Source organism: Salvelinus namaycush, chromosome 26 (assembly GCF_016432855.1).
Source record: "Salvelinus namaycush isolate Seneca chromosome 26, SaNama_1.0, whole genome shotgun sequence".
Classification (NCBI taxonomy): Eukaryota; Metazoa; Chordata; class Actinopteri; order Salmoniformes; family Salmonidae; genus Salvelinus; species Salvelinus namaycush.
The window spans coordinates 36,018,621-36,041,156 of NC_052332.1; the positions used below are offsets into that span (position 1 = coordinate 36,018,621).

Below are 22,536 nucleotides of genomic sequence, written 5' to 3' on the forward strand. Positions count from 1 at the left end.
TGTGCAAGAACTCCATGGTGGGCTGTGTGGGGAAGCACAGTGTGCCCCCCCCCCGGCCAGACACGAAGACCAGAAGCTTCTTGACGGTCAGAGACTCACATCCCTGAAGAGGACACAAACACAGACAATATGACCTAGGATGAATCTTGAGAGGCTGATGTGCTTCTCCTAAACATAATTAATCACTATTCATATATAAAAACATTCTCTCCTTGTTCTCCTCTATCAGGCCTGCTTCCAGGACCCAGACTAAGCCTGGTCCTGGACTAAAAAACATCCCTGAAACATGATGATGAATCATTTGCATTGAAGATTGATGACATTTTCCTTACACTCCACCCCAATAAGCCAGTCCCTCCAGTAGCCATACGTTATGTCCTCAGCTATTCTCTCATCACTACCGGGGGCTGAGAAGTTCACGTGGAAGAGCGTGAGGTCTACTGCAGAGAGAGGTCTGGCTAGTAACATCTGCTTGAATACAGCAGGATGCCTCTAGCAAGTCCAGAGTAGCCAGTCCTCCTTTCATTTGGTTTAAACACAACAAAAAGGACAACACGCAACACAGAGTGAGGGACGTGCACAAGAGACTGAGCTCATAAAAGTAATTACTGTAACTGGTTTTATCTCACTGCTGTGCCAAAAGTGACTAGGCCCAACTCAGCAGTTATTGTACAAAACATACTTACTAGTCCACATGACAACCAAACATCCAAATAGCCCCTCGCAGCAAACCGCACAATGTCTTCCCTTTCCTCCCATGTCTGGACAGGGCTGAGGACCCCCAGCGGACGCAGGATTGAAGAATCTTCCTCCATGACCTCACTAGCAGCCTCCAGGGTTGTGGGTTGAATGACATGAGGAGATATCACAATGCACATCAAAACCCCAGGCCTGTACTCACAAAGCATTTCAGAGGAGGAGTGCTGATCTAGGATCAGTTTCCCATTTTAGATCATAATGAATAAGAGTATACAGGTCACTGACAAAAAAAGGAAACACTTACTTACTTACTGCTTACTGACTTTATTGTCAGTCGATAGGAACATTAGCCCGAGCTATTTAGGAGAGATATCACACCTGGCACAAATGATTGTCTCGTTCTATTTTTCCTGCTGAGGGGTGCCCTATACCTGTGCCCAGAGGGGAGTAGTTCAAAGTCCGGGTACAGGGGGTGGCTTGGGTCCAAAATGATTTTGTGAGCCTTATGGAGGGCCCTGACCTTAAAGATCTCATCAAGGCCTGTCTGTTTGACTCCAAGTACCTTGCTTGCTGTGGTGATAATCCTTCTCAGCATATTTCTCAGGCTGACAGTGGCATTGCCAAACCAACAAACAATACAAAAAGTTTAAATACTCTCACTTGAGTAAAAGAGGGATAAAAAGTAGATTGAGAGCAGGTGCTTCCAGAGTTAATTAAGCAATTAACATCCCATCATGCTTAGGGTCATGTATAACAATGCTGGGCAGGCCATTATTTTTGCTACAATGGCTTTGCCCCCATAGGATGACAATGCCCCATCCATAGGGCATGAGTGGTCACTGAATGGTTTGATGAGCATGAAAACAATGTAAGCCATATGATGTGTCCGTCTCAGTCACCAGATCTCAACCCAATTGAACACTTATGGAAGATTCTGGAGCGGAGCCTGAGACAGCATTTTCCACCACAATCAACAAAACACCAAATTATGGAATTTCTCATGGAAGAATGGTGTTGTATCCCTCCAACAGAGTTCCAGACACTTGTAGAATCTATGCCACGGTGCACTGAAGCTGTTCTGGCTCGTGGTGCCCCCAACGCCCTATTAAGACACTTATTATTGGCGTTTCCTTTATTTTTGCAGTTGCCTGTATGTACAGGAAGGACCTGGTCCTAGATCAACACTCCTGGTCTGAGAAGCTATGTGAGTACAAGCCCAGGGCTCAGGCTACATACACAAACCAATATATACGGCAAAGAACACGTGAACATGTCACGTGCCTTCTCCAGCCTGGCTCGTATTTCCTGATTTGTAATCTCGTCCAGGGCCACAGGAGCAGACGGAAGACCACAGATCATGTCAAACGTTCTCCTGGACAGGAAGTGGGGCCACATATCACCACTCAGACACTGATCATGTTCTCTACCAGCCTGTACATTATCCCACGCTAAAACATGGTACAAGTTAATACCACCATATTAATTCATTTTTGGGGGGGGTTACTATGGACAGCGCATAAGAGGCCACCTATCTATGTAGTAATATAGCATATAGGACCTTATAGTTCACTCTGCTAGGACTACACTGAAAGTGATACAACAGGACAGAGTTCTAGGACTAGATAGAAAGTGTCATATTTGAACATATTTGAACATATAAACAGTGCGATCTTACAATACTAGTCCAATATTAGGCTTTTGCAGTAGTCTGGCCCCTGGAACAAACAACAGTCTCGGATGGCTGCCATCAACAGCTGAAGGAACTCCTGTGTTTGACCATGTTGGTCGACTGACCCCTCACATTGAACCTCTGAGGTTGAATCGTTTCCAGCTGAATGCCTTGGTGGCAGAGCGGAGTGCGTCCTTTCGTTAAATAAATAAATAATCTTCCATGTTCTCTGGATGGGACACCTGGGAGGCCAAGGGAGACAGCAGTACCTGTAGGTGAACCCTACGATAAAAACAGAAATAAATTATGACATGATACGGAGACACATCATTTGGAGGAGACAGGATATAGGCTGGGGAAATGTAACAGCCCACTGGGCAAAGACTAGCGTTGCCTAATACATCGGACTGATACCATCGTTACCCCATGGATATTCCACTCTAGCGATGATTCCATAACTTTCCATTGCATTCTTGTCTTTGGTATTATGAAATCATAGATAAGCAAAGGCCTGACATCTAATGGAAATAAATAACAAACATGTAGGCCTGATCTCGTGTATGATGATGCCAACTTCAGATATACTTACTCTTCTGTCGTCATGATGGTCTTCTCTTGGCTTCGACAGTAGGAAACGGGGCATGTTGGCTGTTGGTACAGTTGTTGGGGGCAGGTGAGGAGAAGAGCACTGCATGGGTGACAGAGAGAAAGAATTTCCTGAAATTAATAAAGTTAAAGTTAGGCTTACAAAAGTCCAACTGTCAACCTTCAAGTATTAATTTCGATCATAAAACGTGTAGACTTAGCTTATTGTCACTTACAGTTTAACTTGATCGTGCAGCTTCAACCTCCTCCTGCAGGTGGCAGAAATGATGCCCAGACCAGAGCTTGTTATCCCAAAAGCATCGTAGCACTGCAATCATCTTTCGTTCATTTAATTTCAATGGAATTAAGATTATTTTAGTACTATGATGTTTTTGGGAAATCCAGCCGAGGACAGGAGGATGTTAGCCTGAGATCAGAAACTGCAACAGATTACGCCAATTATGTTGCAAAACACAAACGGAACAAAGTCGAGAAGGATCTATCTGAATTTGTCCAAATTACACCCATCCCAAACGTTGACTAAAGTTATCCGAGCGGGACGAGAAAGGCAAGTCAGATTTACACAAAATTCCTGATTAATTTAACGCTAACTAACTATATATGGAAATGATGCACAAGTGAGTCAACGTTTCAACAAAGTTGTTTCCAAGGGGAACTGTTTTTTCAGTCGGACCACAGTTTCCTGTCCGTTAGTGAAAATAGTCCGACTGTAATTGTTTCAGGGTTCAGTGTAAAGCTGAAGAAGTATATATACATAAAATAATGGCTACTTAGAGAGCGTTGATCTATGGTGCTCAAAGTACATGAACGGACTTACCCTGGACCTGCACATTCCACTAGTTTCTGAAAACACGATCGCCTTATCAATTTAGAACCATGAACCTCAGAATAGTACTTATTTTGTGCCTCTTCGCTCTGTCTTGCATCGCAGGTAAGGAACATTCACCGATGCTAATCAACTTTTTCGGCACAATTAAATAATACAACAGATACAGCTTCACAACTGTACATCTTTGACTCTACAGACGATGAAGGAATGGTGCAAATTCCAGGAGGAAAGATGACGATGGGGACGAACTCAGCCGACGGCAAGGATGGAGAATCACCCACGAAAGAAGTGACAGTCGATCCATTCAGTATCGATAAATATCCTGTCACTAATTCTGACTTCAGGTAACTTACTTTGATACAACGATGATGATTCTTCCCAATAAGCAACATTACGTTGAAAGGATGTATAACATACTTATTTTCCAGACGTTGAAGTTGGGTTCATTCTAATTATTGAAAAAACTGTGAAAATACGTTTTTTCCGGACATTGAAATCAGGTTTATTTTCGGGTCTGTCTTTTTTATATATATTATTGCTCCCATCTGTCACATGGACTTATATTAGTCTTTAAAAAAAAGCTTTAAAACGGGCAGTGATGATGTTCAAAGTAGTCCAACCTACAGAATAAACCGACAGACTACTTCAACTACAATAACATTCTCAGTAATGTTTTTTATTTTCTTGTTAGGACTGTGATACTGTATGTTGCTGTTGAATGCTCTGGATAGGAGCGTCTGCTAGAATGTAAATTTAAACCTTCACAAGGCCGCGGGGCCCGACGGATTACCAGTGTACTAAGAGCATACACAGACCATCTGGCAAGTGTCTTCACTGACATTTTCAACCTCTCCCTGACTGAGTCTGTAATACCTAATTGTTTCAAGCAGACCACCATTGTCCCTGTGCCCAAGTAACCTGCCTAAATGATTACCGCCCCGTAGCACTCACGTCGGTAGCCATGAAGTGCTTTGAAAGGCTGGTCATGGCTCACATCAACACCATCATCCCGGAAACCCTAGACCCACTCCAATTCGCATACATCCACAGATGACGCAATCTCACTGGACTTCCTGATGGGCCGCCCCCAGGAGGTAAGGGTAGGCTACAACAAATCTGCCACGCTGATCCTCAACACGTGGGCCCCTTAGGGGTACGTGTTTAGTCCCCTCCTGTTCTCTCTGTTCACCCACTGCATGGCCAAGCACGATTCCAACACCATCATCAAGTTTGCTGACGACACAACAGTGGTAGGTGTGATCACCGACAACAATGAGACAGCCTATAGGGAGGAGGTCAGAGACCTGGCAGTGTTGTGTCAGGACAACAACGTCTCCCTCAACGTGAGCAGAACAAAGGAGCTGATCGTGGACAACAGGAAATGGATGGCCGAACACGCTCCCATTCACATCGAAGGGGCTGTAGTTGAGCGGTTTGAGAGTTTCAAGTTCCTTGGTGTCCACATCACCCTCAAACTATCATGGTCAAACACAGCAAGACAGTCGTAAAGAGGGCATGACAAAACCTTTTCTCCCTCAGGAGACTAAAAAGATTTGGTATGGTTCCCCAGAACCACAAAAAGTTCTACAGCTGCACCATTGAGAGCATGCTGACCGGTTGCACCACCGCCTGTTATGGCAACTGCTCGGCCTCCAACCGTAAGGCGCTACAGAGTGTAGTGCGTACGGCCCAGTACTTCACTGGGGCCAAGCTTCCTACTATCCAGTGTGACAATCTGCTCTTGCCACGCCCTCTAGTGCTCATCCTGTGTCTCCTTGACCTGCCGCCACTCCCCCAGTGCTCTCTCCCTGTGTTTGTGATTGTGTGGGCAGAGACAGGTGTGCTGGAGTCAGAGCAGATCCCCACCAGCTGCAACCTGTTCCATAATCAAGACCTCTACAAATACTCAGTCCTGCCACTTCCACACTGCCAGATCGTAATCTCTGCTCAGTCAGTCCATGTTTCTAGCCGTTTGTTCCTGTTGTCCTGTTGTGCCTGTTTTCCCTTCCCTGACTCTGTTTTCCTCTCCGCTACAGTTCTACCCGCTCTGACTCTGGTCCCTGTCTCCAGTCCGACTTCTTGTCATTACTGCTACTCTGTCCTGGATTCCCCACTCTACGCTCCCTTGGATTCCCCTTTGGACCTGATTACCCTGTTCAAACACCTCTAGACCTCAGCCTCCGCACCTGGTTTCCGGCAACCTACCCGAGCTTCCCCTGGCCTGTGCACAATCTTCCCCCCGTGTTTCAATAAATACCTTGGTTACCTCATCCCAGTCTTCTCGTCTGAGTCTGCTCTTGGGTTCACTTGTTCCGCTCCACGTACCTTTATACTAGGCTTTGTCAGAGGAAGGCCCAAGGCCCCAAAAATTGTCAAAGACTCCAGTCACCCATGTCATAGACTGTTCTCTCTGCTACCGCACGGCAAGCGGTACTGGAGAGCTAAGTCTAGGACCAAAAGGCTCCTTAACAGCTTCTACCCCCAAGCCATAAGACTGCTGAACAATTAATCAAATTGACACCCCCCTCTTTGTTTTTACACTGCTGCTACTCGCTGTTTATTATCTATGCATAGTCACTTTACACCTATCTACATGTACAAATTACCTAATCTGTACCACCGCACATTGACTTGATACATGTACCCCCTGTATATAGGCTCATTTATTTTATTGTGTTACTTTTTATTGTAAAAAATTACTTTAGTTTATTTAGTAAATATTTTCTTAACTCTATGTCTTGAACTGCATTGTTGGTTAAGGGCTTGTAAGTAGTATTTCACGGTAAGGTCTACCTACACCTGTTGTATTCGGCGCATGTGACAAACTTTGATTTGATGTGTTGCACAAGTTTGAACAGCACAGTAAAGTATGGCATAGTAGAGCACAGAGTACACTACGGTACAGTTTAATTTAGTAAAGTACAGTACGGTTTAGTTCAGTAGAGAACAGAGTAAACTTTACTTTTCTTTACTGTGCTGTACTTTACTTTTCTTGACTGTACTGTATTGTACTACACTCTTCTGTGTTCTACAGTACTATGCTGTCCAAACTTGTGAAAAATAATGTACGTCTATGTTTGGGCCAAATCGAGGCCGGACCGGGCCAAATCTGAACCAAACATAGACGTCTATGAATGGTTCAGATTTGGTCTGGTCCGGACAAAAAAATCTATGTCCGTGGACGTTGAAATTGAGGCATGTCCGCACCAAGACGGCCAAAAGACGTTGGCATCAGTCTATGCTTGGTCGGTTTGTATGTGGGTACACTAGTTGATACTGGAAACTGAGAATATTGAAGTGGTTTATTGTCTTCATCCCAGGGAGTTTGTCAGGGCACAGAAATACAAGACTGAAGCGGAGACCTTCGGCTGGAGTTTTGTGTTCCAGGACTTTGTGTCTGAAGAGCTGAAGAGCAAAGTGACAGAGAAAATAGAGGTGTGTTGAAAGTCACTTCTGCATTTCATATCAAACATCTCTCACACTGATAGGTGATAGGTATGTTTTTTCGGGGGGGGGGGGTTCCTTCCGAACTGTGATAATGATTAACTCTCCTTTCACCCCTGAAGTCAGCACCTTGGTGGATGCCAGTCGAGCGGGTGTTTTGGAGGCAGGTAATGAAGTCATTTTTTAGTTTTTCCCATCCCCCCTGTACCTATATCTGGACTACCTGACTCCTCCTTATGTGTTTGTCCAGCCTGCAGGTCCTGGTTCTGGAATCCGGGAGCGTCTGGACTCCCCAGTGGTCCAGGTGAGCTGGAATGATGCCCAGGCCTTCTGCAGCTGGAGGGGGAGAAGGCTGCCCAGCGAGGAGGAGTGGGAGTGGGCTGCGCGTGGGGCTCTACAGGGTGAGTGGGGCTCGCTAACATAAAATAAAAAATTGTAGTGGGATTGTCTTTATTACAATCCCGGCTGGGGTGGATCTCCACAAAGAATAAGACATATCTCACCATATAATAAGAACCCATGGAATTAGAATTCTAAATCTTGTTAAGTGTTTTTTATTAAGCTTCAAATTAATAGCCATTCATGTATAACAGCCCTCCTCCATTCCGTGTTGATAACAGAACTCCTTCTTCCCTCCAGGTAGAACGTATCCCTGGGGAAACAAATTCCAGGCCAACCGCTCCAACCTGTGGCAGGTCAGACAAATGACATCACATTCACCATCCTGAAATGAACATTCTAACGTTCTTCTCAACCTTCTCAGTAATTCTTTAAAAATATATTTTGGTTCTTGTGTTCTAAAGCCAAAGTTAAAACTTACATAACCTACATCCTACACAAGTTTCCATGTCAGGATTTGCGCAGAAATATTTTAGTCATGATTTATAAAGTGTTTACAATTAGTATCCCTTGTACTGTTGACTTAAATCATCAGTAAGGTTACATCACATAGCAGTATAGGTCGTTATCAATACAATATCACAATAAGGTGAGTGTTCAATTTGTCTGCTGGGGGACAAGGAGACTCGCAGCTCTGCAAAAACCATTGACAACTGTGTGCAGTTTTCATTGTTAAATAAATGTTAATTATTTGGTTGTAATATCATCACCTCTTGAAGCGCAGAGTCAGAACTACAAATGTCAGATTATTCCATGCAAAACAATTGCTCACATTTAGATCTATCATTAGAGTTATAGCCTACATCAAGTAACTAAATGCTTTTCATCAGTAAAAATAAATTCATCATGTAATTTCAGATACGTGAGGGTAGCCTCACGATATCTTTCATGGCCACCATTAATTGGATATTTGAGTGATATAAAAAGGGAAATATACCTGAAAAGTATGAGTGGTTTAGGTTAATTTCCCATTATTTGTGGGCTCTGCCTATCAAGCAGAGCTGAAATAAAAGATCCCAGAAATGTTCCATGCGCACAAAAAGATGATTTCTCTCAAACTTTGTGCACAAATTTGTTTACATCCCTGTTAGTGAGCATTTCTCCTTTGCCAAGATAATCCATCCACCTGACAAGTGTGGCATATCAAGAAGCTGATTAAACCGCACGATCATTACACAGGTGTACCTTGTGCTGGGGACAACAATGCCACAGATGTCTCAAGTTTTGAGGGAGTGTACAATTGGAATGCTGACAGCAGGAATGTCCACCAGTGCTATTTCCAGAGAATTGCATGTTCATTTCTCTACCATAAGCCACCTGACTCAATGTCGTTTTAGAGAATTTGGCAGTACGTCCAACCGGCCTCACAACTGCAGACCACGTGTATGGCGTTGTGTGGGCGAGCGGTTTGCTAATGTCAACGTTATAAACAGAGTGCCCCATTGTGACAGGTGGGGATATGATATGGCCAGGCATACGCTAAGGACAGCGAACACAATTGCTTTTTATCGATGGCAATTTGAATGCATAGACCGTGATGGATCTTGAGGCCCATTGTCGTGCCATTCATCCACCGCCATCACCTCATGTTTCAGCAACCTCATGTTTCTCAACGATCTGTACACATTCCTGGAAGCTGAAAATGTCCCAGTTCTTCCATGGCCTGCATATTCACCAGACGTGTCACCCATTGAGCATGTTTGGGATGCTCTGGATCGACAGTTTGTTCCAGTTCGCGCCAATATCCAGGAACTTCGCACAGCCATTGAAAGGGACAACATTCCACAGGCCACAATCAAGGGACTGATCAACTCTATGTGAAGGAGATGTGTCACGCTGCATGAGGTAAATGGTGGTCACTTCAGATACTGACTGGTTTTCTGCTCCATGCCCCTACCTTTTTTTTTATTTTTTATCTGTGACCAACAGATGCATACCTGTATTCCCAGTCATGTGAAATCCATAGATTAGGGCCAAATTAATTGATTTCAATTGACTGATTTCCTTATATATCTATTTAATTTTTGTAAATTTTATTTAACTGAGAAAGTCCATTAAGAACATTCTTATTTACAATCACGGCCTACCCAGGCCAAACTCAGACGGCGCTGGGCCAATTGTGCGCTGCCCTATGGGACTCCCAATCACGGCCGGATGTGATGCAGCCTGGATTCGAACCAGGTACTGCAGTGACGCCTCTTGCACTGAGATGCAGTGTCTTAGACCACTGCGTCACTATATGAACTGTAACTCAGTCAAATTGTTGCATGTTGCGTTCATTTTTTTGTTCAGTATAGATTGCTATAACCAAATATTGTTTGATTTGCTTGCCGTCTATAGTGGTGGTGACAGCAGTCCGACTAACAACTTTACCAGGATGAGGACTTGCCCATGTCAAGCTCCTTCCAAAAGCCTAATCTTTGACGAAGCAAGCTAAATGACCCATGTTGTTTGCTTAGCTAGCATGCCAAATGGATCTCACAACCCTCACGTATCTGAAAATACACGATCAATTGAGGTTTACTGTTTGCTGTAGAACTCTGATAGAGATAAATATGGAATAATCGGAAATGTGTAGTTCTGACTATGCCCATGAAAATGTCCATGAAAAAATAATTGGTGGGACTTGCTTTAACTCATTACAAGTATTTCTGTAGTAGTGGAAGAAGTTTCAAATCTTTTACTTAAGCCAACTAGTAAAATGTAGTAAAATAATTGGTCTGATTACTTTGATAGACTACACTATCAACCTTATTATATTGGATTGTGGGGCAGTTAGATCACATATTTCATCACAAATAACTACACTCAGACTAGCCTACTACACTTTTCTACAGTCTCCTACTAGAATACCACAGTATATGGAAAATGTGATAGAGTATAGACGACAAGGAGGCATTGTTGAAGTTACCCTTTTAAGTTGTTGTCTAGGACGAGTTGTTGAGAAAAGTGGTCAAGGTAGCGGATTGGTGTCAAAAGTAATTGTGTCATGCTTAGAATGTGCTCCCCCATTGTTATAAATGGAAAGTTCTGAAAAGTTATATGGCAGTTAATTCAACAGTGGGAAGTTAGCTAAATTAGAGCTGTACTTCTTGATTGGTAGTAGATATTTCTGTTCATATTTCAGATTTGAATAGCAGAGAAGTAGACCAAGGTGTCATACCCTTTACGTTTGTCTACGTTGTTGGGAAAAGTGGTCAAGATAGCTGATTTGTGTCATGCTTAGAATGTGCTCCCCCATTGTTATAAATTGAAAGTTCTGAAAAGTTCCATAGCAGTTAATAGTTGATGTGGTTACTAAAACAGCTGTAACTCTAGATTGGTAGTAGATATTTATGTTCTTATTTCAGATTTGAAGAGCAGAGAAGTAGACCAAGGTGTCATACCCTCCTAAGTTTTTGTCTAAAGTGTTGGGAAAGTGGTCAAAATGGCAGTTGTTTGAGAAAATTAAGACAAAGTTGTTGATGCGGTTACTAAAACAGCTATGTCGTTAGATCTGCACAAGATATTTCTGTTCCAGATTTGAATAACAGAAAAGTAGACAAAGATGTCATAACCTCTAACTTTTTGTCTAACTTGTTCAGAAAGTGGTCAAAATGTCAGTTGTTTATAAAAAGTTACAGAAAATGTTGTTGATGCGGTCACTTATACAGCTGTAACGTTTGATCGGAACCAGATAATTCAGTTGTTATTTCAGATTTGAATAGTAGAGAGGTAGAGGAAGATGTCATACCCTCTAACTTGTGTTTAGCAAAGTGGTCAAAGTTGCTGATTTGTTGCATTTACAGTGAATGGAAGTTGGAAGTGATGATGTCACAATGAGGAGCTTTTTTCAAAAGTAAAATTAAAGTGAATGATGATGGACAAAAAGAATGACAAAAAAAAATTGTTTAAAAAGTATAAATAATATCAAAAAGTTGTATGCAACCACACTATTCCAGTCTGCACATTTTTAAGTTTGAATGGCATTACTATCTTAAACGGTGTAAGAGGAGTAGCGTGCAGAATAATAATAATAATAAGAAGAAGAAGAAGTATGATGAAGATTTAAAGTTGGGACTTTTGCTTCACAATTCCCACCTAAATAGTTAGCCTATAACATTTATTTAACAATCCCTTGAAAACGGCACGTAGTTGTCAATGGTTTTAGAGGAGCAAGGGGGTCTCCTTGCCCCTCAGCAGCCAAATCGAACACTATTGTGACGTTATATTGCTTACGACCTGTTATAAATGAGACATTACATTATTATCCTGTTGTGTTTCAGGGGCTGTTCCCTGATGGAGACACAGCAGAGGACGGTTACCATGGTATCGCCCCTGTCACTGCTTTCCCTCCTCAGAACAGTTTTGGTAAATTTCCCTTTATACAGCCTTCCACCCAGCTTAGCAACGGGAGAATCAGAGCATCACCATTTTCTTGATCCATATCCAATTCTTTCAGATTTACATAGGAGTAGTGGCCAGGAGTAGTGTATAGAGAGTAGTGGCCAGGAGTAGTGGCCAGGAGTAGTGTATAGAGAGTAGTGGCCAGGAGTAGTGTATAGAGAGTAGTGGCCAGGAGTAGTGTATAGAGAGTAGTGGCCAGGAGTAGTGTATAGAGAGTAGTGGCCAGGAGTAGTGTATAAAGAGTAGTGGCCAGGAGTAGTGTATAGGGAGTAGTGGCCAGGAGTAGTGTATAGCGAGTAGTGGCCAGGAGTAGTGTATAGAGAGTAGTGGCCAGGAGTAGTGTATAGAGAGTAGTGGCCAGGAGTAGTGTATAGAGAGTAGTGGCCAGGAGTAGTGTATAAAGAGTAGTGGCCAGGAGTAGTGTATAGCGAGTAGTGGCCAGGAGTAGTGTATAGAGAGTAGTGGCCAGGAGTAGTGGCCAGGAGTAGTGTATAGAGAGTAGTGGCCAGGAGTAGTGTATAGAGAGTAGTGGCCAGGAGTAGTGTATAGGGAGTAGTGGCCAGGAGTAGTGTATAGAGAGTAGTGGCCAGGAGTAGTGGCCAGGAGTAGTGTATAGAGAGTAGTGGCCAGGAGTAGTGGCCAGGAGTAGTGTATAGAGAGTAGTGGCCAGGAGTAGTGTATAGGGAGTAGTGGCCAGGAGTAGTGTATAGAGAGTAGTGGCCAGGAGTAGTGGCCAGGAGTAGTGTATAGGGAGTAGTGGCCAGGAGTAGTGTATAGGGAGTAGTGGCCAGGAGTAGTGTATAGAGAGTAGTGGCCAGGAGTAGTGGCCAGGAGTAGTGTATAGGGAGTAGTGGCCAGGAGTAGTGTATAGGGAGTAGTGGCCAGGAGTAGTGTATAGAGAGTAGTGGCCAGGAGTAGTGTATAGAGAGTAGTGGCCAGGAGTAGTGGCCAGGAGTAGTGGCCAGGAGTAGTGTATAGGGAGTAGTGGCCAGGAGTAGTGTATAGAGAGTAGTGGCCAGGAGTAGTGGCCAGGAGTAGTGTATAGGGAGTAGTGGCCAGGAGTAGTGTATAGGGAGTAGTGGCCAGGAGTAGTGTATAGAGAGTAGTGGCCAGGAGTAGTGTATAGAGAGTAGTGGCCAGGAGTAGTGGCCAGGAGTAGTGGCCAGGAGTAGTGTATAGGGAGTAGTGGCAAGGAGTAGTGTATAGGGAGTAGTGGCCAGGAGTAGTGTATAGAGAGTAGTGGCCAGGAGTAGTGTAGAGGGAGTAGTGTATAGGGAGTAGTGTATAGAGAGTAGTGGCCAGGAGTAGTGTATAGAGAGTAGTGACCAGGAGTAGTGTATAGAGAGTAGTGGCCAGGAGTAGTGTATAGGGAGTAGTGGCCAGGAGTAGTGTATAGAGAGTAGTGGCCAGGAGTAGTGTATAGAGAGTAGTGGCCAGGAGTAGTGTATAGAGAGTAGTGGCCAGGAGTAGTGTATAGAGAGTAGTGGCCAGGAGTAGTGTATAGGGAGTAGTGGCCAGGAGTAGTGTATAGAGAGTAGTGTATAGAGAGTAGTGGCCAGGAGTAGTGTATAGAGAGTAGTGGCCAGGAGTAGTGGCCAGGAGTAGTGGCCAGGAGTAGTGTATAGAGAGTAGTGGCCAGGAGTAGTGTATAGAGAGTAGTGGCCAGGAGTAGTGTATAGAGAGTAGTGTATAGAGAGTAGTGGCCAGGAGTAGTGTATAGGGAGTAGTGTATAGGGAGTAGTGGCCAGGGGTAGTGTATAGGGAGTAGTGGCCAGGAGTAGTGGCCAGAAGTAGTGTATAGAGAGTAGTGGCCAGGAGTAGTGTATAGGGAGTAGTGTATAGGGAGTAGTGTATAGAGAGTAGTGGCCAGGAGTAGTGTATAGGGAGTAGTGGCAAGGGGTAGTGTATAGGGAGTAGTGGCCAGGAGTAGTGTATAGGGAGTAGTGGCAAGGGGTAGTGTATAGGGAGTAGTGGCCAGGGGTAGTGTATAGGGAGTAGTGGCCAGGGGTAGTGTATAGAGAGTAGTGGCCAGGAGTAGTGTATAGGGAGTAGTGTATAGGGAGTAGTGGCCAGGAGTAGTGTATAGGGAGTAGTGTATAGGGAGTAGTGGCCAGGAGTAGTGTATAGAGAGTAGTGGCCAGGAGTAGTGTATAGAGAGTAGTGGCCAGGAGTAGTGTATAGAGAGTAGTGGCCAGGAGTAGTGTATAGAGAGTAGTGGCCAGGAGTAGTGTATAGCGAGTAGTGGCCAGGAGTAGTGTATAGAGAGTAGTGTATAGGGAGTAGTGGCCAGGAGTAGTGGCCAGAAGTAGTGTATAGAGAGTAGTGGCCAGGAGTAGTGTATAGAGAGTAGTGGCCAGGAGTAGTGTATAGAGAGTAGTGGCCAGGAGTAGTGTATAAAGAGTAGTGTATAAAGAGTAGTGTATAAAGAGTAGTGGCCAGGAGTAGTGGCCAGGAGTAGTGGCCAGGAGTAGTGTATAGGGAGTAGTGTATAGGGAGTAGTGTATAGGGAGTAGTGGCCAGGGGTAGTGTATAGGGAGTAGTGGCCAGGAGTAGTGGCCAGAAGTAGTGTATAGAGAGTAGTGGCCAGGAGTAGTGGCCAGGAGTAGTGTATAGGGAGTAGTGTATAGAGAGTAGTGGCCAGGAGTAGTGTATAGGGAGTAGTGGCAAGGGGTAGTGTATAGGGAGTAGTGTATAGGGAGTAGTGGCCAGGAGTAGTGTATAGGGAGTAGTGGCAAGGGGTAGTGTATAGGGAGTAGTGGCCAGGGGTAGTGTATAGGGAGTAGTGGCCAGGGGTAGTGTATAGGGAGTAGTGGCCAGGAGTAGTGTATAGAGAGTAGTGTATAGAGAGTAGTGGCCAGGAGTAGTGTATAGGGAGTAGTGTATAGGGAGTAGTGGCCAGGAGTAGTGTATAGGGAGTAGTGGCCAGGAGTAGTGTATAGAGAGTAGTGGCCAGGAGTAGTGTATAGAGAGTAGTGGCCAGGAGTAGTGTATAGAGAGTAGTGGCCAGGAGTAGTGTATAGAGAGTAGTGGCCAGGAGTAGTGTATAGCGAGTAGTGGCCAGGAGTAGTGTATAGAGAGTAGTGTATAGGGAGTAGTGGCCAGGAGTAGTGGCCAGAAGTAGTGTATAGAGAGTAGTGGCCAGGAGTAGTGTATAGAGAGTAGTGGCCAGGAGTAGTGTATAGGGAGTAGTGTATAGAGAGTAGTGGCCAGGAGTAGTGTATAGGGAGTAGTGTATAGGGAGTAGTGGCCAGGAGTAGTGTATAGGGAGTAGTGGCCAGGAGTAGTGTATAGGGAGTAGTGGCCAGGAGTAGTGTATAGGGAGTAGTGGCCAGGAGTAGTGGCCAGGAGTAGTGGCAAGGGGTAGTGGCCAGGAGTAGTGTATAGAGAGTAGTGTATAGGGAGTAGTGGCCAGGAGTAGTGTATAGGGAGTAGTGGCAAGGAGTAGTGTATAGGGAGTAGTGGCAAGGAGTAGTGTATAGGGAGTAGTGGCCAGGAGTAGTGTATAGGGAGTAGTGGCCAGGAGTAGTGTATAGAGAGTAGTGTATAGGGAGTAGTGGCCAGGAGTAGTGTATAGGGAGTAGTGGCAAGGAGTAGTGTATAGGGAGTAGTGGCAAGGAGTAGTGTATAGCGAGTAGTGTATAGAGAGTAGTGGCCAGGAGTAGTGTATAGCGAGTAGTGGCCAGGAGTAGTGTATAGGGAGTAGTGGCCAGGAGTAGTGGCCAGAAGTAGTGTATAGAGAGTAGTGGCCAGGAGTAGTGGCCAGGAGTAGTGTATAGGGAGTAGTGTATAGGGAGTAGTGGCCAGGAGTAGTGTATAGGGAGTAGTGGCCAGAAGTAGTGTATAGGGAGTAGTGGCCAGGAGTAGTGGCCAGGAGTAGTGTATAGGGAGTAGTGGCCAGGAGTAGTGTATAGGGAGTAGTGGCCAGGAGTAGTGGCAAGGGGTAGTGTATAGGGAGTAGTGGCCAGGAGTAGTGGCCAGGAGTAGTGTATAGAGAGTAGTGTATAGGGAGTAGTGGCCAGGAGTAGTGTATAGGGAGTAGTGGCAAGGAGTAGTGTATAGGGAGTAGTGGCAAGGAGTAGTGTATAGGGAGTAGTGTATAGAGAGTAGTGGCCAGGAGTAGTGTATAGGGAGTAGTGGCCAGGAGTAGTGTATAGGGAGTAGTGGCCAGGAGTAGTGTATAGAGAGTAGTGGCCAGGAGTAGTGTATAGAGAGTAGTGGCCAGGAGTAGTGGCCAGGAGTAGTGGCCAGGAGTAGTGTATAGGGAGTAGTGGCAAGGAGTAGTGTTTAGGGAGTAGTGGCCAGGAGTAGTGTATAGAGAGTAGTGGCCAGGAGTAGTGTAGAGGGAGTAGTGTATAGGGAGTAGTGTATAGAGAGTAGTGTATAGGGAGTAGTGTATAGAGAGTAGTGGCCAGGAGTAGTGTATAGGGAGTAGTGGCCAGGAGTAGTGTATAGAGAGTAGTGGCCAGGAGTAGTGTATAGAGAGTAGTGTATAGAGAGTAGTGGCCAGGAGTAGTGGCCAGGAGTAGTGTATAGAGAGTAGTGGCCAGGAGTAGTGGCCAGGAGTAGTGGCCAGGAGTAGTGTATAGAGAGTAGTGGCCAGGAGTAGTGTATAGAGAGTAGTGGCCAGGAGTAGTGTATAGAGAGTAGTGGCCAGGAGTAGTGTATAGGGAGTAGTGTATAGGGAGTAGTGGCCAGGGGTAGTGTATATGGAGTAGTGGCCAGGAGTAGTGGCCAGAAGTAGTGTATAGAGAGTAGTGGCCAGGAGTAGTGTATAGGGAGTAGTGGCCAGGAGTAGTGTATAGGGAGTAGTGTATAGAGAGTAGTGGCCAGGAGTAGTGTATAGGGAGTAGTGGCAAGGGGTAGTGTATAGGGAGTAGTGGCCAGGAGTAGTGTATAGGGAGTAGTGGCAAGGGGTAGTGTATAGGGAGTAGTGGCCAGGGGTAGTGTATAGGGAGTAGTGGCCAGGAGTAGTGTATAGAGAGTAGTGTATAGAGAGTAGTGTATAGGGAGTAGTGTATAGGGAGTAGTGGCCAGGAGTAGTGTATAGGGAGTAGTGTATAGGGAGTAGTGGCCAGGAGTAGTGTATAGAGAGTAGTGGCCAGGAGTAGTGTATAGAGAGTAGTGGCCAGGAGTAGTGTATAGAGAGTAGTGGCCAGGAGTAGTGTATAGAGAGTAGTGGCCAGGAGTAGTGTATAGAGAGTAGTGGCCAGGAGTAGTGTATAGGGAGTAGTTGCCAGGAGTAGTGTATAGGGAGTAGTTGCCAGGAGTAGTGTATAGGGAGTAGTGGCCAGGAGTAGTGTATAGAGAGTAGTGGCCAGGAGTAGTGTATAAAGAGTAGTGGCCAGGAGTAGTGGCCAGGAGTAGTGGCCAGGAGTAGTGTTAGGAGTAGTGTATAGGGAGTAGTGTATAGGGAGAGTGGCCAGGGGTAGTGTATAGGGAGTAGTGGCCAGGAGTAGTGGCCAGAAGTAGTGTATAGAGAGTAGTGGCCAGGAGTAGTGTATAGGGAGTAGTGGCCAGGAGTAGTGTATAGGGAGTAGTGTATAGAGAGTAGTGGCCAGGAATAGTGTATAGGGAGTAGTGGCCAGGGGTAGTGTATAGGGAGTAGTGTATAGGGAGTAGTGGCCAGGAGTAGTGTATAGAGAGTAGTGGCCAGGAGTAGTGTATAGGGAGTAGTGTATAGGGAGTAGTGTATAGGGAGTAGTGTATAGGGAGTAGTGGCCAGGAGTAGTGTATAGAGAGTAGTGGCCAGGAGTAGTTTATAGAGAGTAGTGGCCAGGAGTAGTGTATAAAGAGTAGTGGCCAGGAGTAGTGTATAGAGAGTAGTGGCCAGGAGTAGTGTATAGAGAGTAGTGGCCAGGAGTAGTGTATAGGGAGTAGTTGCCAGGAGTAGTGTATAGGGAGTAGTGGCCAGGAGTAGTGTATAGAGAGTAGTGGCCAGGAGTAGTGTATAGAGAGTAGTGGCCAGGAGTAGTGTATAAAGAGTAGTGGCCAGGAGTAGTGGCCAGGAGTAGTGGCCAGGAGTAGTGTATAGGGAGTAGTGTATAGGGAGTAGTGGCCAGGGGTAGTGTATAGGGAGTAGTGGCCAGGAGTAGTGGCCAGAAGTAGTGTATAGAGAGTAGTGGCCAGGAGTAGTGTATAGGGAGTAGTGGCCAGGAGTAGTGTATAGGGAGTAGTGTATAGAGAGTAGTGGCCAGGAGTAGTGTATAGGGAGTAGTGGCAAGGGGTAGTGTATAGGGAGTAGTGTATAGGGAGTAGTGGCCAGGAGTAGTGTATAGGGAGTAGTGGCAAGGGGTAGTGTATAGGGAGTAGTGGCCAGGGGTAGTGTATAGGGAGTAGTGGCCAGGGGTAGTGTATAGGGAGTAGTGGCCAGGAGTAGTGTATAGAGAGTAGTGTATAGAGAGTAGTGGCCAGGAGTAGTGTATAGGGAGTAGTGTATAGGGAGTAGTGGCCAGGAGTAGTGTATAGGGAGTAGTGTATAGGGAGTAGTGTATAGAGAGTAGTGGCCAGGAGTAGTGTATAGAGAGTAGTGGCCAGGAGTAGTGTATAGAGAGTAGTGGCCAGGAGTAGTGTATAGAGAGTAGTGGCCAGGAGTAGTGTATAGCGAGTAGTGGCCAGGAGTAGTGTATAGAGAGTAGTGTATAGGGATAGTGGCCAGGAGTAGTGGCCAGAAGTAGTGTATAGAGAGTAGTGGCCAGGAGTAGTGTATAGAGAAGCCAGGCTATGTAGCTGAGGGAAAATGGTCTGGAAAATAAGTCATGAGTGTATTGGTTAAGAAAACAGCCATCTAGATTACCATCTTTTGATGAAAGCGTTCAAACCATCAATGCGACTATGAAGCACAAGAGATCCAATGTTTCCTCAGTGGGTGGCTTCTGAATTGCGTAGCTCCTTACAGGATCAATTGGATGGCAACCATTTATTGGACAACAGCCATCCATTGGAAGAAAACATCTATGTGTTGCCAGGAGGCGCTAGTTTTCACCGGGCTGCAGCCTGGGAAGCCTTCAAGGGAGACCACATCTTACTTACCGAGATGTAATTGTGGTTCATCTAATTTTCATTAGTCAATAAAATAATGATGTATCAAAAAGCCTTGTTTGTCTCTTTTTTATACAGCTTCATACCCTAGTTATGTGATGGGAGGGAAAGTTACACATAGTGTCACCAGCAGAGCTTTTGTTTGTCTCTTTTTGATACAGCTTTTGCCAGCTGAGAGTACATTCAGGTAGCAAGGAAGCAGTGCATAGCAGTAGGTCAGTTAGGACAGAATAGCTACAGTAGACAGGTGTGAGAGTAAACGTGAAGAGGACAAACTATACATTCACGACATACTACCTCAATTAGCCTGACCAACCGATGCCCCGCACATTGGCTAACCGACTATCGGCATTGTTTCCCGTCACACACCACCCGCCAACCCCTCTTTTACGTACTGCTAATCTCTGTTTATCATATACATAGTCACTTTAACCATACACATGTACATACAACCTCAATCAGCCCCCTAACCGGTGCCTGTATATAGCCTCGCTACTGTTATAGCCTCACTACTGCATATGCCTCGCAACTGTTATTTTTCATGGTCTTTTTTACTGTAGTTATATTTCTTTACTTAGCTTTTGTTCACCTAATAACTTTTTTAAATTTAGAAATTGCACTGTCGGTAAAGGCCTGTAAGTAAGGATTTCACTGTAAGGTCTACACCCGTTGTATTTGGCGCACGTGACAAATAAACTTTGATTTGATTTGATAATCTCAAAAGTACAGTCAGTGAGAGAGAAGTATCCTACGGCTTATGTAACTTTTGATTGATGACTCTGCATTTAGTCCCGCCCCTGACATATAATGACTCATTTTGCCCTCCCCTGTATTTGGTACGTCCCACTATTACATAATTTCCTACCCAGAATCCTCCACATTTTCTGATTTACCTGTATAAATATGAGTATTATTCAAGGGATCTCACACTTCTTCTCAGATATCTTAGACGACGTACCTTGAAACATGTCTCAGGGAAAGCCTTCAACAATCATCATGGACTATGAAGCGCAAGAGATCCAGTGTTTCCTCAGTGGAGTGCAGGGTCTTCAGCTGAAAGTGCGAGTGGCTTCTCTCCAGGTCAATTGGACGGCAACCATTCATTGGACAACAGCCATCCATTGGACGACAACAGCCATCCTTTGGAATGGAAAGCGTTCAACCATCATCCCATGGACTATGAAGCACAAGGGATCCAATGTTTCCTCAGTGGAGTGCTGGGCCTTCAGTTGAAATTGCAAGTAGCTCCTTACAGGATCAATTGGATGGCAACCTTTATTGGACAACAGCCATCCATTGGAAGACAAACATCTATGTGTTTGCCAGGAGGCGCTAGGTTTTTCACCGGGCTGCGCCTGGGAAGCTTTCCAGGGATATGACACCCTACTTGCCGAGATGTAATTGTTGTTTGTCTAATTTTCATTAATCAATAAAAAATGATGTATCAAAAAGCTCTTGTTTGTCTCTTTTTTATACAGCTTTTGTCATCACTAGTTTGTGATGGAGGGAAAAGTTACACATAGTGTCACCAGCAGAGCTTTTGTTTGTCTCTTTTTGATACAGCTTTTGCCAGCTGAGAGTATACATTCAGGTAGCAGAGGAAGCAGTGGATAGCAGTAGGTCAGTTAGGACAGAATAGCTACAGTAGACAGGTGTGAGAGTAAACGTGAAGCAGGACAAACTATACATTCACGTACATACTACCTCAATTAGCCTGACCAACCGATGCCCCCGCACATTGGCTAACCGGACTATCGCATTGTTTCCCGTCACACACCACCCGCCAACCCCTCTTTTACGCTACTGCTAATCTCTGTTTATCATATATGCATAGTCACTTTAACCATACCTACATGTACATACAACCTCAATCAGCCCGACTAACCGGTGCCTGTATATAGCCTCGCTACTGTTATAGCCTCACTACTGCATATAGCCTCGCAACTGTTATTTTTCATGGTCTTTTTTACTGTTGATTATTTCTTTACTTAGCTTTTGTTCACCTAATAACTTTTTTAAATTTAGAAATTGCACTGTCGGTAAAGGCCTGTAAGTAAGGATTTCACTGTAAGGTCTACACCCGTTGTATTTGGCGCACGTGACAAATAAACTTTGATTTGATTTGATAATCTCAAAAGTACAGTCAGTGAGAGAGAAGTATCCTACGGTTATGTCAAACTTTTGATTGATGACTCTGCATTTAGTCCCGCCCCCTGACATATAATGACTCATTTTGCCCTCCCCTGTATTTGGTACGTCCCACTATTACATAATTTCCTACCCAAATCCTCCAATTTTCTGATTTACCTGTATAAATATGAGTATTATTCAAGGGATCTCACACTTCTTCTCAGATATCTTAAGACGACGTACCTTGAAACATGTCTCAGAAAGCCTTCAACAATCATCCCATGGACTATGAAGCGCAAGAGGATCCAGTGTTTCCTCATGGAGGTGCAGGGTCTTCAGCTGAAAGTGCGAGTGGCTTCTCTCCAGTCAATTGGACGGCAACCATTCATTGGACAACAGCCATCCATTGGACGACAACAGCCATCCTTTGGAATGAAGAGCGTTCAACCATCATCCCATGGACTATGAAGCACAAGAGGATCCAATGTTTCCTCAGTGGAGTGCTGGGCCTTCAGTTGAAATTGCAAGTAGCTCCTTACAGGATCAATTGGATGGCACCATTTATTGGACAACAGCCATCCATTGGAAGACAAACATCTATGTGTTTTGCCAGGAGGCGCTAGGTTTTTCACCGGGCTGCAGCCTGGGAAGCTTTCCAGGGATATGACACCCTACTTGCCGAGATGTAATTGTTGTTTGTCTAATTTTCATTAATCAATAAAACAATGATGTATCAAAAAGCTCTTGTTTGTCTCTTTTTTATACAGCTTTTGTCATACCTAGTTAGTGATGGGAGGGAAAAGTTACACATGTGTCACCAGCAGAGCTTTTGTTTGTCTCTTTTTGATACAGCTTTTGCCAGCTGAGGTATACATTCAGGTAGCAGAGGAAGCAGTGCATAGCAGTAGGTCAGTTAGGACAGAATAGCTACAGTAGACAGGTGTGAGAGTAAACGTGAAGCAGGACAAACTATACATTCACGTACATACTACCTCAATTAGCCTGACCAACCGATACCCCCGCACATTGGCTAACCGGACTATCGGCATTGTTTCCCGTCACACACCACCCGCCAACCCCTCTTTTACGCTATGCTAATCTCTGTTTATCATATATGCATAGTCACTTTAACCATACCTACATGTACATCAACCTCAATCAGCCCGACTAACCGTGCCTTGTATTAGCCTCGCTACTGTTATAGCTCACTACTGCATATAGCCTCGCAACTGTTATTTTTCATGGTCTTTTTTACTGTTGTTATATTTCTTTACTTAGCTTTTGTTCACCTAATAACTTTTTTAAATTTAGAAATTGCACTGTCGTAAAGGCCTGT

The 22,536-nt window shown here is 44.7% G+C and overlaps 1 protein-coding gene and 1 long non-coding RNA gene across 3 annotated transcripts; one reads left to right on the forward strand and one right to left on the reverse strand.

The window, feature by feature from the left end:
* Positions 1-1,793: 1,793 nt before the first annotated feature.
* Positions 1,794-3,603, reverse strand: LOC120021300. Of its 2 annotated transcripts, none has more exons than XR_005472492.1 (3): positions 3,190-3,603; positions 2,958-3,056; positions 1,794-2,650 (listed from the first exon to the last, which is right to left on the reverse strand). It is a non-coding gene; the product is annotated as an uncharacterized LOC120021300 (long non-coding RNA). The 2 variants fall into 2 exon arrangements; XR_005472493.1 differs by having other exon boundaries at positions 2,958-3,085.
* A 40-nt stretch (positions 3,604-3,643) lies between these two features.
* sumf2 (sulfatase modifying factor 2) lies at positions 3,644-12,067 on the forward strand. The gene is made up of 7 exons (XM_038964757.1): positions 3,644-3,905; positions 4,000-4,147; positions 7,124-7,238; positions 7,370-7,414; positions 7,498-7,648; positions 7,887-7,942; positions 11,912-12,067. Exons 1-7 carry the CDS (start codon positions 3,851-3,853, stop codon positions 12,065-12,067), a joined length of 726 nt encoding a protein of 241 aa, XP_038820685.1. The 5' UTR covers positions 3,644-3,850.
* Positions 12,068-22,536: the final 10,469 nt, after the last annotated feature.